Source organism: Pelmatolapia mariae, linkage group LG17, assembly GCF_036321145.2.
Source record: "Pelmatolapia mariae isolate MD_Pm_ZW linkage group LG17, Pm_UMD_F_2, whole genome shotgun sequence".
NCBI classification, from domain to species: Eukaryota; Metazoa; Chordata; class Actinopteri; order Cichliformes; family Cichlidae; genus Pelmatolapia; species Pelmatolapia mariae.
In genome coordinates, this window is record NC_086242.1 from 31,191,423 (window position 1) to 31,204,151 (window position 12,729).

The 12,729-nt window shown below is 37.3% G+C and overlaps 1 protein-coding gene across 4 annotated transcripts in view; it reads left to right on the forward strand.

Moving 5' to 3' along the window:
• Nucleotides 1-12,729, forward strand: part of atp11b (ATPase phospholipid transporting 11B) — a 51,322-nt gene that overhangs the window by 11,550 nt on the left and 27,043 nt on the right. For all 4 annotated transcript variants that reach the window (XR_010091421.1, XR_010091419.1, XR_010091420.1 and 1 more), the window contains exons 3-17: nucleotides 1,401-1,490; nucleotides 2,731-2,811; nucleotides 3,146-3,253; nucleotides 4,795-4,923; nucleotides 5,710-5,813; nucleotides 7,314-7,361; nucleotides 7,551-7,615; nucleotides 7,748-7,829; nucleotides 7,910-8,060; nucleotides 9,115-9,312; nucleotides 9,611-9,769; nucleotides 9,956-10,143; nucleotides 11,659-11,727; nucleotides 11,935-12,008; nucleotides 12,257-12,360. Coding sequence is in view for 1 of the 4 variants with exons in the window: in XM_063460855.1 (XP_063316925.1) it covers nucleotides 1,401-1,490; nucleotides 2,731-2,811; nucleotides 3,146-3,253; nucleotides 4,795-4,923; nucleotides 5,710-5,813; nucleotides 7,314-7,361; nucleotides 7,551-7,615; nucleotides 7,748-7,829; nucleotides 7,910-8,060; nucleotides 9,115-9,312; nucleotides 9,611-9,769; nucleotides 9,956-10,143; nucleotides 11,659-11,727; nucleotides 11,935-12,008; nucleotides 12,257-12,360 (1,650 nt within the window). In the remaining 3 variants the exon portion in view is untranslated. The remainder of the gene's footprint in view (nucleotides 1-1,400; nucleotides 1,491-2,730; nucleotides 2,812-3,145; nucleotides 3,254-4,794; nucleotides 4,924-5,709; nucleotides 5,814-7,313; nucleotides 7,362-7,550; nucleotides 7,616-7,747; nucleotides 7,830-7,909; nucleotides 8,061-9,114; nucleotides 9,313-9,610; nucleotides 9,770-9,955; nucleotides 10,144-11,658; nucleotides 11,728-11,934; nucleotides 12,009-12,256; nucleotides 12,361-12,729) is intronic.

Below are 12,729 nucleotides of genomic sequence, written 5' to 3' on the forward strand. Positions count from 1 at the left end.
AAGAAAAGGAGCTAGGGCCTGCCTCCAGCAATCATGACTGTCATTGATTAGCCGGTAGATTAAATGATTGACGGCAGGGTTAAAGCACCTGCTTTCAAACTGATTTTGGATAAGGTTAATTCTGCCATTCGTGTGTACTCATACAGTTAGGTCCATATGTGTTTTATATTTTTCCTCTTTACACAACAATAGAATTTTTTTTCAATTAAGATTAGCTTGAAATGCAGAGCTTTGATTCAAAGGGTTTAACAAAAGCATTGCATTAACTGCTTAGCAATCACAGCCATTTTAATATATGGTCCCCATTTTCAGCTGCTCAAAAGTTATTGGACAAACAACTGACAACCAGTTTCAGGCGAGGCTTCATTATTTTATGATAAATGGGGGTGACATATATTGGCTGTTGATTCCAAATATTGAACTTGTATATTATAGCTTGTCAATGGAACTCCTAAAATGAGCTCTAATCAGCTTTTGATGCAAGTGAAGGATGCCATCATTATGCTGAAAAACCAAAATAAACCTTTCAGGAGATGAGAAGAACTTCAGGAGGGGCCACATCTACAATCTAGTACAATAACCCAGGCACTAGCACAGGCATGTATGGGTGGTAGTGGAACTGGGCTGCTAGTGTTTACTGATGATGTGACTGCTGATAGAAGCAGCAGGATGAATTGTGAAGTGTACAGGGCTATACTCTCTGCTCAGAGAGTATCTCAACACAGCATTGATGATGTCCATATGATCCAGAAGTCATTGACAGCAAAGGATTTTCATTCAAGTATTAAAAATTCCTGTAATTTAAAATGATGCTTCTTTACTTCTGAGCCTATGGAAATTTGGGACTTGATTCAAGTCTTGATTGTTGGATTTTAAAATCCATTGTGGTGGTGCACAGAGGTAAAACTACCAAAACTTTCATTCCTCAGAAACTTATGGACCTAACTGTCTGTAGCATTTTATCTTAATAAAGTAAGACAAAGACTTAAACAGCACATATACTGAGTAAATTACGCAGAGCAACCAGTGAGCAGTTTATCTGAAGAACACTTTAATTCAGCACAGCTGCTGTACTCCTTTATCTCAGCCTCCAATTTGGAAATGCTAGTGAACACTCTAGCCATAGACAAGATCTTTTACAGGGGTAATCAGAATATCATTTAACTATATTATTGTATTCATGTAAGGTCTTAAATATGGCCAGTATAAATATGACACAGTAAAAGTGGTTTTTTTTTCTGCTCTAATAAACAGTTGCTACAGTAGGTTGAATACCTCCAGATACACCATCTATGTATTTGCAATTCAGTTCCTCCATTTTACTTAGTAAAAAAGAACCTTTAGTAGCAATTATTCTGTCCCAGTAAACCCTGAAAGATGTTTTCTTTTTTTTATTTCAGTATACAGTTTGGAATTTTGTCCCCAAGAATCTGTTTGAGCAGTTCAGAAGGATAGCAAACTTCTACTTCCTCATTATCTTCCTTGTACAGGTAACGACACACAAATGCATGTGAACACTCCTTGACGTATTTCATCCTCTTAATACAAATGCCGTGCTCGTTCTTGTGCTTCCGAGCATTGAGTGACTCATCGACTTCTAGGTACCAGAGCAGAGACTGGTCTGCCTCTGTATGAAAGCGACACACTTACTCACTTAGTAATATGTGTGTCTTTGCAGCCAGCCCTAAGCATTAGGCCTTCACTGTGCATCAGTCATTGTATGCTGAAGTAGGATTTGGCTTTCAAATTTTTAGCCTTCTGATTTATTCGGCACTGTGTAGTGAAGCCAAAACAATCGCCTTGACTCTGTCTATTTCACCCACTCAAGTTGTCAGTGAGGCTGAAGTCAGCTTAGCCTCAAATCACTGAGAGAGGGGCCTCTTTTCAACCTGGCATTGTGAACGTGACATTTTCTAAGATGGCCAATTTGACCATTTAAAGATTGCTTTAGATGGGTTTCTAGATGACTGTTTGGTGAATTCTTCTGTTAGTGTAGCCATTTACAGTAAGTGTTTGTTAAAGTGTTAAGATATCTTTGATCTTTTCCTTGAGGCGTCTTCCTTTTAAGCAAAGTTTCACTTTACATTCAGTGTTGCTTGCCTAAAGCCTTTGTGGTTACGCTTGAAGCCTAACAAATGTTGCACATTTTCCTCACATGAAAAGTTTGCAGTGCATTTGTTTTTTTTATGAACATGCATTGTTTACATTCATGTTGCTTTCTTTCTCATTTGTCTGCTCAAGGATTTTTTTTAGAGAAATTTTTTTTGTTTTTATTGGATGACTACTTCCACCTGTAGATTAGCGCAACAGTGTGAAAGAGTTGCCAGAAAGCTGCTTATAAACACCCCCCCCCCCCCAATCCAAAACCAATATCCACTAATAAAAGCACTGCTCAATGGAACTAAAACATTTTAGCTTGGTCTTCAGTTTCACACACTTTGCTCTGCATTTCGTTGTGATTATTAAGACCAGGATATGGGGTGAGGAAATATAATATCCCAGTGACCCTGCTTACAAAGACAGTAATTCAAAAGTGTTCGTGAGACTTGTTCTTATCTGATCATTGACCTTTAAGGGAAGTTACACGGGTTTCCTGTTTATGCACATTGGCCACTACTTCTGTCGTATTTTTCAAGTTTCTCGTTGTTGCAAAAACCACTCCCACTTTTACAGTCCCTTTTTTAGTTTGGCAGCATCTCTAAACTCTCTGTTTTGTATTTTTCTTTGAAGTTAATGATAGATACGCCAACTTCCCCAGTAACCAGCGGCCTGCCTCTGTTCTTTGTGATCACAGTAACTGCCATAAAACAGGTGAGAACATAACCACATAGCAGCTTCCTCTTCCTCATGAAAATGTGGAACAAACATGCATGCGTCATCATTAATTATTGTCTATTTGTAGGCAAAGCTTTTTGTTGTAGTTGTTGTTGTACAGAGCACATTTGAAATTATAGAGTATTGATTGAGAATATTTGAAGCATTCCTGTTCCTGACATTAAACAAGTTTGTTTAGAATAACTTGTTAAATTTGGTGGCCACTTCTGCTGATCAGTTTCTAGTAGTGCCACACACACAACCATAGTCAGTAAATAAGATTATTTTAACCAGCTGCCATCTGCAGTTTGTAACTGGTTGTGCTTCACAGGGCTACGAGGATTGGCTGAGACACAAGGCTGACAATGAGGTGAATGGGGCTCCAGTGTTTGTGGTTCGCAGTGGAAGTCTGGTCCAGACGAGATCCAAGAATATCAGGGTAAGATCATCAAAGTTGTAAAGGACCTTATTCATGCCAGTTATTCCAGTTTAGAAAATATTTCTTTGCTCCAAGAAAATTAAGGTATCAAAAAAGCTTTTTGCAACTCCTAACGAATCGATGTAACTAACTTTAGCTTGGATGTTAAAGTGTCATTTCTTTAAATCTGTTCCCATCTAAAGCTTATAAATTCACTCTAATACCTAATTTCCCATGGTACAGTATGTGAACACTCAGACCTGTTCATAATTCCAATAAACCCTGAAACGGTGATGTGATTCTGTTCTATGTATAATTGTATTTGTATAACTAACTGCAGCATTTGCCCTTCAAACACTGTGCTATGTGGTCATTTTATACCTCGGCTTGTCTGGTAATGGTGGTTGTGTGATGATTATGGGTTTTTCCTGCTCTTATCTGACACCATGGAAACACTGTGGGTTGCATGTCTGAGGTCATCACTAAAGACATCTCTAAATGTGTACTTTAGTAAAACAATAAATTAATCACTTGAGGGTTTTTTTTCCTCACAGGAAACTAGGTGCTAACAGGAGTGAAATTGTTTAATCTAATACAAAGGATGACTAGTTGCTTTGTGTTCGGTGACCTTTCAGAGTTAATTGTCGTCAGTCTGTGGAGAACTACATCGCTTCTAACCTGCTACTCACAAACAACATCTAACTGCATAGCTTCTATTAAATAAGTAACATATGTAGTGTTGTATTACTCTGAAAAGACAAAAAGCTAAAAATTACAAACTGTAATATAACAGTTAAACATATTGTCTAGAGTGTGAACAATACAGAGTTTTTGTTTGATTTCTGTTCACACGCAGAACATCTGAAACACTTTCAGCAAACTAAAATACTTCACTAACCTGTGAGAATGCTCAGTACACTTCTTGGCCAGGCTCTGGAGTAGTAGATAACATGGAGAATGTACCTCTAACATTTCTATTTACCTAGGCAAATTTTCAGGCAAAACGGTATTCTTTACGTCTACCACATCCTAGAAGCATACCTGGCTATGGGACGGCGTGTAGCTCTTGCAGCGTGCGCTTAGTACCTGGGTCAGATTGACATCAGAACACATTGTCACAATACAAAAACGGCTCTGGAGCTTGTTTAGACCCAGAGTGAGCCAACGTCCTCCAAAGGGTCCAACTGTGGGTGTTTTCATGTACGCTAAAGAGCACAGAGGTAAAAAACAACCAAAAATGAACACATTTGCAAATTTCGATAATAGTTGCACCCCAATCATTTTTAACTTGCCTACAATATATATTTCTTAACAAAGTCATTTAGCTATTTAGTTTTAAACATTTTTAGATTTCTAAAATATTTGTGTGTGTGTGTGTACATATTTTTTCTCCTATCTGTCTGAAAACGTGTGATAATATTGCCTAAGTGATGCTAAACGTATTTTAACTCAATTAAACATCACCGTAAATGTGTGAATACAATTATTTGACAATCCAACTGAAATATAGTGAACAAACTGAACAGACTTTACCCCGTGCCTGCTTCTGTCTATCCATCTAGGTGGGAGACATCGTCCGTGTGGCTAAAGATGAAACGTTCCCAGCAGACCTGGTGTTACTGTCGTCAGATCGTCCAGATGGCACCTGTCACATCACCACAGCCAGTCTTGACGGAGAGACCAATCTCAAGGTCTGACAATAATATGAGTGGTGCTGTTAAACATACTTGGAGGTGTTTAAATCTCTTTAGCTTTGTCACTGTAAGTTTTCAGAAGCTATTTTCACCCTCTTCTCTTTGATGCAGCTCAAGCAAATACTAGATTTTTGCTTTGTTGAAGTGACACTTTAATTGAACCAAACAGAAATATACATAAAGTATTATTTACATAAAAAAAATATTGAATTTCAGTTGTTGCAAACATGCTAACATGAATGCATGGCTAATAACCTAGTCAGGAAAATGTGAAACCGTCTGTGATCTGAGTCACTGCAGTGAGTAATTGCTCGTACCAGTGATGGTGTTGATATACAGGAAGGAAAGTTGATGATATTGCTGAGAGTCAGACATCATAAGGCTAATGGCCTGCATATTAAAGCCCTATGGATGGAGAGCTCCTCACTGAGCCTCATTTATTAGCAGCTTATGGAAACAGTTTACATAGAATAGGAGTTCTTTTTTAATTTATTTTTTTAGAAAACTGAGTTTAGTTGGAACTTCTTTGTGTCTGGCATATTAATGATCCCAACTTTGAGAGTGTGCTGAGTTTTTGTTTTTTTTGCTTTTCCTCTCATTTTATCTATGAGTTTTCACTGTTTTTTTCTGTTATAATTTTCCCATTGCTCACTCAGAAAACCACATTTGTCCCACTTGAAGCAATGCTTCTCGACCATCACTAATTAAACTGGTGTGTGTGTGTGTGTGTGTGTGTGTGTGTGTGTGTGTGTGTGTGTGTGTGTGTGTGTGTGTGTTTTCTAGACCCATTACTCTGTGGCTGAGACATCAGTGTGCCAGTCAGTCTCCCAGCTGGAGGCATTGCAGGCTGTGGTGGAGTGTCAGCAACCAGAAGCTGACCTGTACAGGTAATCGTCAATTAAGTGTACACATCCTTCAAGATAAATCTAAGGGTATATTGTGTGGATTCAGACAACAGATGTTTAAAAAAGGTACTTACTCCCATTAAACCACATTAGGAAATAAAAAAAAAAAAAAAAAAGCAACAACAACTTATTCTGGGTAGCTAAAGCAGTCAGAGGGTTATGTAACAATTTGAAAAAGCTGCTCAGAAAAAAAACATGTTTACCAAACGTCTGAAGAAAATCTCGTAATACATGAACAAGGCATCTCTCCATATGTGCAGGTGCAAAAGTAAAAAATATAAACGGTTGCAAGTGCAGGTTTTATAAAACTACCTAGAGAAAACTTTCTCTGCTCGTAGAGTAACTTCATGGACACACAAAACTCTTTTTAATATTTCAAATCAGAAAAATATGGATACTTAAATCTGAGGAAGAATTGCCAATAATCCGGAGGTATGAGGGGAGATGCACCAGCTTGGGTTGTGTTTCGGTGGAAAAACCTGATTGCGTATACGGTCTTAAAAATTCCACTATGATAGCAACCTTCCTGTCTGTTTGAGAAACTAAAATCTGAACTGTTACCATTTTTTTTTTTTGATTATTAGAGAGGAATGCACATTGTGTCTGAAAACCTTTTCAATGTGGGATCCTATTTGATAAAGTAGCTCAAGAATTGCCTGCGAGTTAATGTTTAACTTGAGGTTGGTGGATGGAAAAAAAAAAACAAAGTCTAGCCAGGAAATTATTGTCACAAGACCACAGCTGAACTTTAAATGTAGGATGAAGATTACAATAGTCATTCAGACTGTGTTTATCAATCATAAGATTGATTAAAAAAAAATTTCGTCATGCTTGGACAAATGGCTTCATTATGTAGCTCTCCATAGGCCTAATTTATATTCACAAAGCACTGATTTATGTTGACTGTCCATTAGGGTGTTTTTTCTTTTTCTTTTTTTTTCTTTATTGTAACTTGGTGTGTTTTTTGTGGCAAGCTTGAATGTAAAATGTATAGATGCAGTATTAGAGGTCCATTACATTACATTTGCTGCTCATTATCACAAAAATGCATAATAATAAAAAAGAGAGCTTTTTTTGTTGTGTTTTTGGGAAAATGCATTTGTTTCTTTATTATTTTTATTATTATTATATATTATTAAAATTGCATCTGTCACACATTGGATCGATAGAGCCTGACCAAAATTGAATCTCTGAATGTCAGCTTTGTCTGGCTTTTCTGTTGGTCATTTCTCCTAAGTGCTCTATGAGTCACAAAGCGTCCTTAAGCTGCAGAGGCATTAATCCAATTACTTAAATATGTCAGAGAATGGTGGATGAATAAAAATATAAACATTGGCTTTAAAGTAATTTGGTCATCACAGTGCATGTAAGTCTCAGGTTTTCTGTTTTTTCCTGAATTTTTCCTTTTACTTTGTGCGTGCAAACATAGTATCCTGTTGGTTTATCAATCCACTTAACTCTGTTTTTTCTTCTTTTCCCCAGATTTGTTGGTCGTATGACGGTGACTCAGCATGGGGAGGAGATAGTTAGGTGAGATGAGTTTTCTGTCTATTATAGTACCAGCTATAAGCACTAGAGCTAAGGATACAGCACCATTAAAAGAGAGTAAACATAAAAAATAAATGAAAATTGTTACTTAAATATGGAGACTGTGCATTCATTGCATAATGTCATTGGATACAGATACAGATGTATTTTTCTCTTGTTTGTATTTGTCAGACCGCTGGGTCCAGAGAATTTGCTGCTGCGAGGGGCCAGGTTGAAAAATACTAAAGAAATATTTGGTGAGTCAAAATAAAAGGAACAAAAATAAATGGTTCAGCAAAGCACAAACTTCACGTAAGAAGGAGGCCGATTAAGAATTTACATTTTTCCCGACATTTGGAAGTATGATTTACCTTTTTGTGCTGTTGCAGGTGTGGCTGTTTATACAGGCATGGAGTCCAAGATGGCACTCAACTATAAATGCAAGTCCCAGAAACGCTCTGCCGTAGAGAAGTAAGCAATTTTATTATTGCTTCTTAAGATGTGCTTAATGAAGTCTCCAAATTAATATTTCCCAATGTTCACAATGTCAGGTCCATGAATACCTTCCTCATCATCTACCTGATCATTTTGCTGTCCGAGGCCATTCTCAGCACCATCCTAAAGTACGCCTGGCAGGCTGAGATCAAATGGAACGAACCTTTCTACAACCAAAAGACAGAAGTGGAGAGAAACAGCAGTCCGGTTAGTCTGCTTTGTTTTCACGACCAGAGGAATGCATTCTTATTGATCTGTTTTTGTGAAGACTGCAGGCTATCGGCTCCAGAGATTAGATGAGTTGAGATTTTAGTTGACATTCCACTTCTTCTCTCTGTTTACGTTTGCACCCTGCGCTGTCCTTCACTTTCTGATCCCCGTAAAAATTATAAGGGGCCTATAATATAATGTAGATGTAAATTAATGGAGGTAAAGAATCTTTGAATTGACATGCGCAGTACGTCTACAAAACTACTTGTGTTAGTGTTTCTAGATTTTGTGACAAGACACGAGAAAGGAAATGCCTGTCACTGGGCCAGCCTGCCAGCCTATCAGCCAACCTGCCAGCAGTAATCAGTCACGGGGAACAATAGCCCTTATGTATTGAGACAGCAAAAGATTTAAAAAAAAAAAGAAAAGAAAATCATAGTTGCGCACAAGTCGTCCTGCTTCCTGAACACACAGGAAAAAACCCAGGAAATAATAAAGCTCTTGTAAAGTCTGAACTCTTTCTAATATTCTGGTCCAAGGATGACTACTAAACTCATATTTGTAATATTAAATCACACATTTCTGAGAGTCCTTCTTGTGTCTACTGCAGACAAATGTATATCTAAGTCAATAATTATAATTTCTTTATTTTAATTAGCATGTTAGTCCAAGCTCACATAAAGGCTTATACAGTGCAAACATGGCTTTTAATAGCTGCTCATATGTTCAGTCTGTGCTCCTTGCTCCTTATCCTTTCCTGTCAGTTTAATAATCCGTTCCTTAATGTTAGTGAATTACCTCGCCTACTTTGGTTTCATTATTCTGTATATGGCTGAGATATATGTAAGCGAATTTATTGAAAGACAGTCTTAATATTCTCCTACATTTTTTTTTTTTTTTTATGTAATGCTTCTCTCATACAGTTTATATAATTTCTCTTTCTTGCAGCAGTGGAAACGACTTGCATGTATATAAACTGACTTTATACTTTTCATTGTACTGCTCTCTTGTCCTCTCTTTAAATAAAAAAGAATCTGTCATGTTCTTTCAGATCTTAAAGTTCATCTCAGACTTTTTGGCTTTTCTGGTCCTCTATAACTTCATCATCCCTATCTCGCTCTACGTTACTGTGGAGATGCAAAAGTTCCTAGGCTCTTTTTTCATTGGCTGGGATTTGGACCTTTACCATGAGGAAAGTGACCAGAAAGCTCAGGTCAATACCTCTGACCTCAATGAAGAGTTGGGACAGGTATGAAAGAGAAATGAAGATGCCTATGTATGCATATTACAAAGCACACCCTGAACATGGATATGCATGGATATCCTGCTGTATCATCTGAGTTTTAGTGTTGTATATAAAAAATAGCATATACTGTAAAATATTTTACATTTATATGAAATATAATGTATTTTTAGTAATTTAGAAATATGAGCCGGTTTGAATAGGTGAATTACGTTTATGTACAAATTCAGTATACAGCATACAACTATGCCGACTTTAATGGTTAGTGTACTTCTGTGAGCATCTGTGTGTTTCTGTTTTTCAGGTGGAATATGTGTTTACTGATAAGACGGGCACACTAACAGAAAATGAAATGCAGTTCCGCGAGTGTTCAATTAATGGAACCAAGTACCGAGAAGTTAATGGCAAACTTTTACCAGAGGGAATGACAGACGACTCACCAGATGGTTCTATGCCTCCCCTGGTATTGCATATATACATATATATATTGCAGGCTTGGTTCTTTTCTTTTTCTTTTTCTTTTTCTTTTTCTTTTTCTGTTTTTTTTTTTTTTTTTTTTTTTTTTTTTTTTAATAACATGCTGTGTTTGTATCCATCAAGAAAAGAGAGAGAGAGAAAATAAAAATGTATGTCTCATCTTTCCTTCCAGATGGGTGACGAATTGCTATTTCTCAAGGCAGTGTCACTTTGTCACACAGTTCAGATCAGCTACGACCAGTCAGACTGCCTGGCTGTGGGAGGAGACCCATTCTCCCATGCCAATGGGTTCCCTTCCAGTCCCATGGAGTACTACGCCTCTTCACCGGATGAGAAAGCTTTAGTAGAGGCAACAAAAAGGTAAGGTGACACTTGAGCTTCCTCTTCTGCAAGTTTCAGGTTCAGAGGTTAAAATTTATGCACAAAAAACAGACTGACGAAGTTGTTGCTGTGCGTTGTGATGTTAGACATTAAGAGCTGGTGGTTACACCAGACTGCAGAGGTTGTGACACAGGAAATGTGTAAATTGTAGTCTGCATCCCAGTAATGCCACAACAAAACTTAAAGGTCTTTATTAATTTAAGGATTCTTCAAATCTTTCTTAGTCTTCTTTAAACTTTAAATATGAGTTTGGTTTTGTCTGTGCCTTCCTTGATGGGTCAGTGATTGGCACTGGCACCTCACAGCAAGGTACCTAGTTCAAACCCCAGCTGGGGTCCTTTCGTGTGGAGTTCACACGTTTTCCCTGTGGTATTGTCACTTTCCTCCAGATACCAGTGACATGCATGTTAGGTTAATTGGTGATCCTAAATTTGCTGTGGATGTGATGTAGAACAGGTGCAGTCTAAAGTGCTGAGAACTGGAAATATGCTATATAAATGAAAGTGTATAAGAATCCTTGCTTTGACATGATTCATGCTGTACTGATTGTGTTAGCTGCAAAGGGAAATTGGGGGAGGGGGGAAGGAAGACTGAGGTTGGGCTGCTGACCACTTGTTCCTTTCAGTGTTGCAATAATACTACATGGGCAGCAATTCAATATCCAGGAAGCAATTCAAAAACCCAAGCTGACCACTGTGGGAATATGTCCTGAAAGGGCAAACGCAGTATTGTGAGCATTCTGCTTTGCTGCTTAAACATTTGGCAGCTAAAGAAACTGGAATCAAAACACCACCTCTACATCTACAAGAAAACCTTGATAAATTGATCATTTCTGCATGTAGCTGTTTAGGACCAAACTATGGTTTGCTTGTCCACGAGTGTTGTAAGGTCTACTTGGGTCAGACTGATGTCAAGTTCATCGTTGGACATTTAGCATAAGGCTCTGTTTAGATATGTGTGTTTCTGCCCATTTTTATGAGCGCTATGTGAGTTCGTCCAAAGAGAACTGCAGTGCATCAATTGCACATGCGCCCTTCAGGCAGGCTTCAAGTGGGCTTAAAGGAAGCATAACTGGAATGACTGCCTGTCTGTGCTGTCTGTGTCGTCATCCATTGTAAATTATAATTTGTACCTTAAGGTAAATCCACCCATTGATTCAGGATCCTGTTTTGCAGGAACACCCTATGAAACTGGAAGTCCAGACAGTAGAGTTCAGTGCTTGGAATGTTTTGTTTTTTCTGCTGCAAAACAGTTTAAAAAAAGTTTATAATGCTGTGTAAATTTCAAATAAAGACAGAAAGCAGTCATTTAGACTTAAATTCCATTTATTCAAAGTACAGAGAGAATGGATGGATAACTGAATGAATTATGTATTGATTCGGTGTCCTGAAAAAAATGCTACAGCTTACAGTTAAAGGTAGTTGTTGTAAGATGTTTTAAGAGCTTGAAAATAAGTGCTGGGGTTTGTTTTATTTTTTATTTTTTCTCTCTCAGGATTGGAGTGGCCTTCACTTGCTGCAATGGAGATACCATGGAAATCAAAACTTTTGGCAAGTTTGAAAAGTATGTCACCTTGTTCATTTTTAAAATCCCAAATGAGATTACAGTGGATTGCTGTTTTTCTTAATCTCACTCAGGAGATGTTCCATGCTCTCATAATTTTTAAAGTAAAATAATAAATAATAAAAACCTGCAGCCAAAAAAATAAATCGTCCCTGCTCAAAACGAGTAACTAATCTATGTCTGACGGGTCTTTGTTTGGACACTCAGGTATAAACTGCTCCATGTACTCGAGTTTGATCCTAACCGCAGGAGGATGAGTGTCATACTGCAAACTCCCTCAGGTAATACCACGTTCTTCAGCTGAACTGTACGTTTGTTGCAAGTGACAAAAAATTAATTTAACCATTAACAATAAACACAGAAACATTGAGGAGTTGATAAGATTCTAAAATAAGCAAAAAATGGAATGTTTATATGTTTACAACTACAATATAGTAAGTTTTTTTTGTATTTTATTCTATATTTTTATTGAAAATTGACATTTTAATGCATATTTAGCGTATATGTTCTTGCTGTGTTGCTTTTCAAGGAGGCAAAGTGCTGTTCACCAAGGGGGCGGAGTCTGCCATTTTGCCTTTCACGACTAGTGGTGAGATCGAAAAGACAAGGCTGCACGTTGATGAGTTTGCCTTGGTAAGATTTTTGTTATTTATTTGTTTGTTTGTTTTCCTCTCTAAATATTAACCAGATGCTTATATTTTCACAATCATGATACAGATTTATCACCCCTTAAGCAAAATATTTTTATTTATTTTTTTGGTTTTTCATCTGTTGCAGAAACATATTTTTTTTTGACCATTGAAGTCACACACATCAGCTGCACATGTATTATTTAATAGGATACAAATGACTTACCTGTCTAGAGGTAATATGATTATCAATATGAAACTTCCCTATATCCCTATGGTCAGATGCTTGAGACAAATTGGATAAAGTTGATACATCTGTCTTCAAAAGAAACCTTTTAAATATATAAATTTTGATTTATGTCCTCAGATTTGT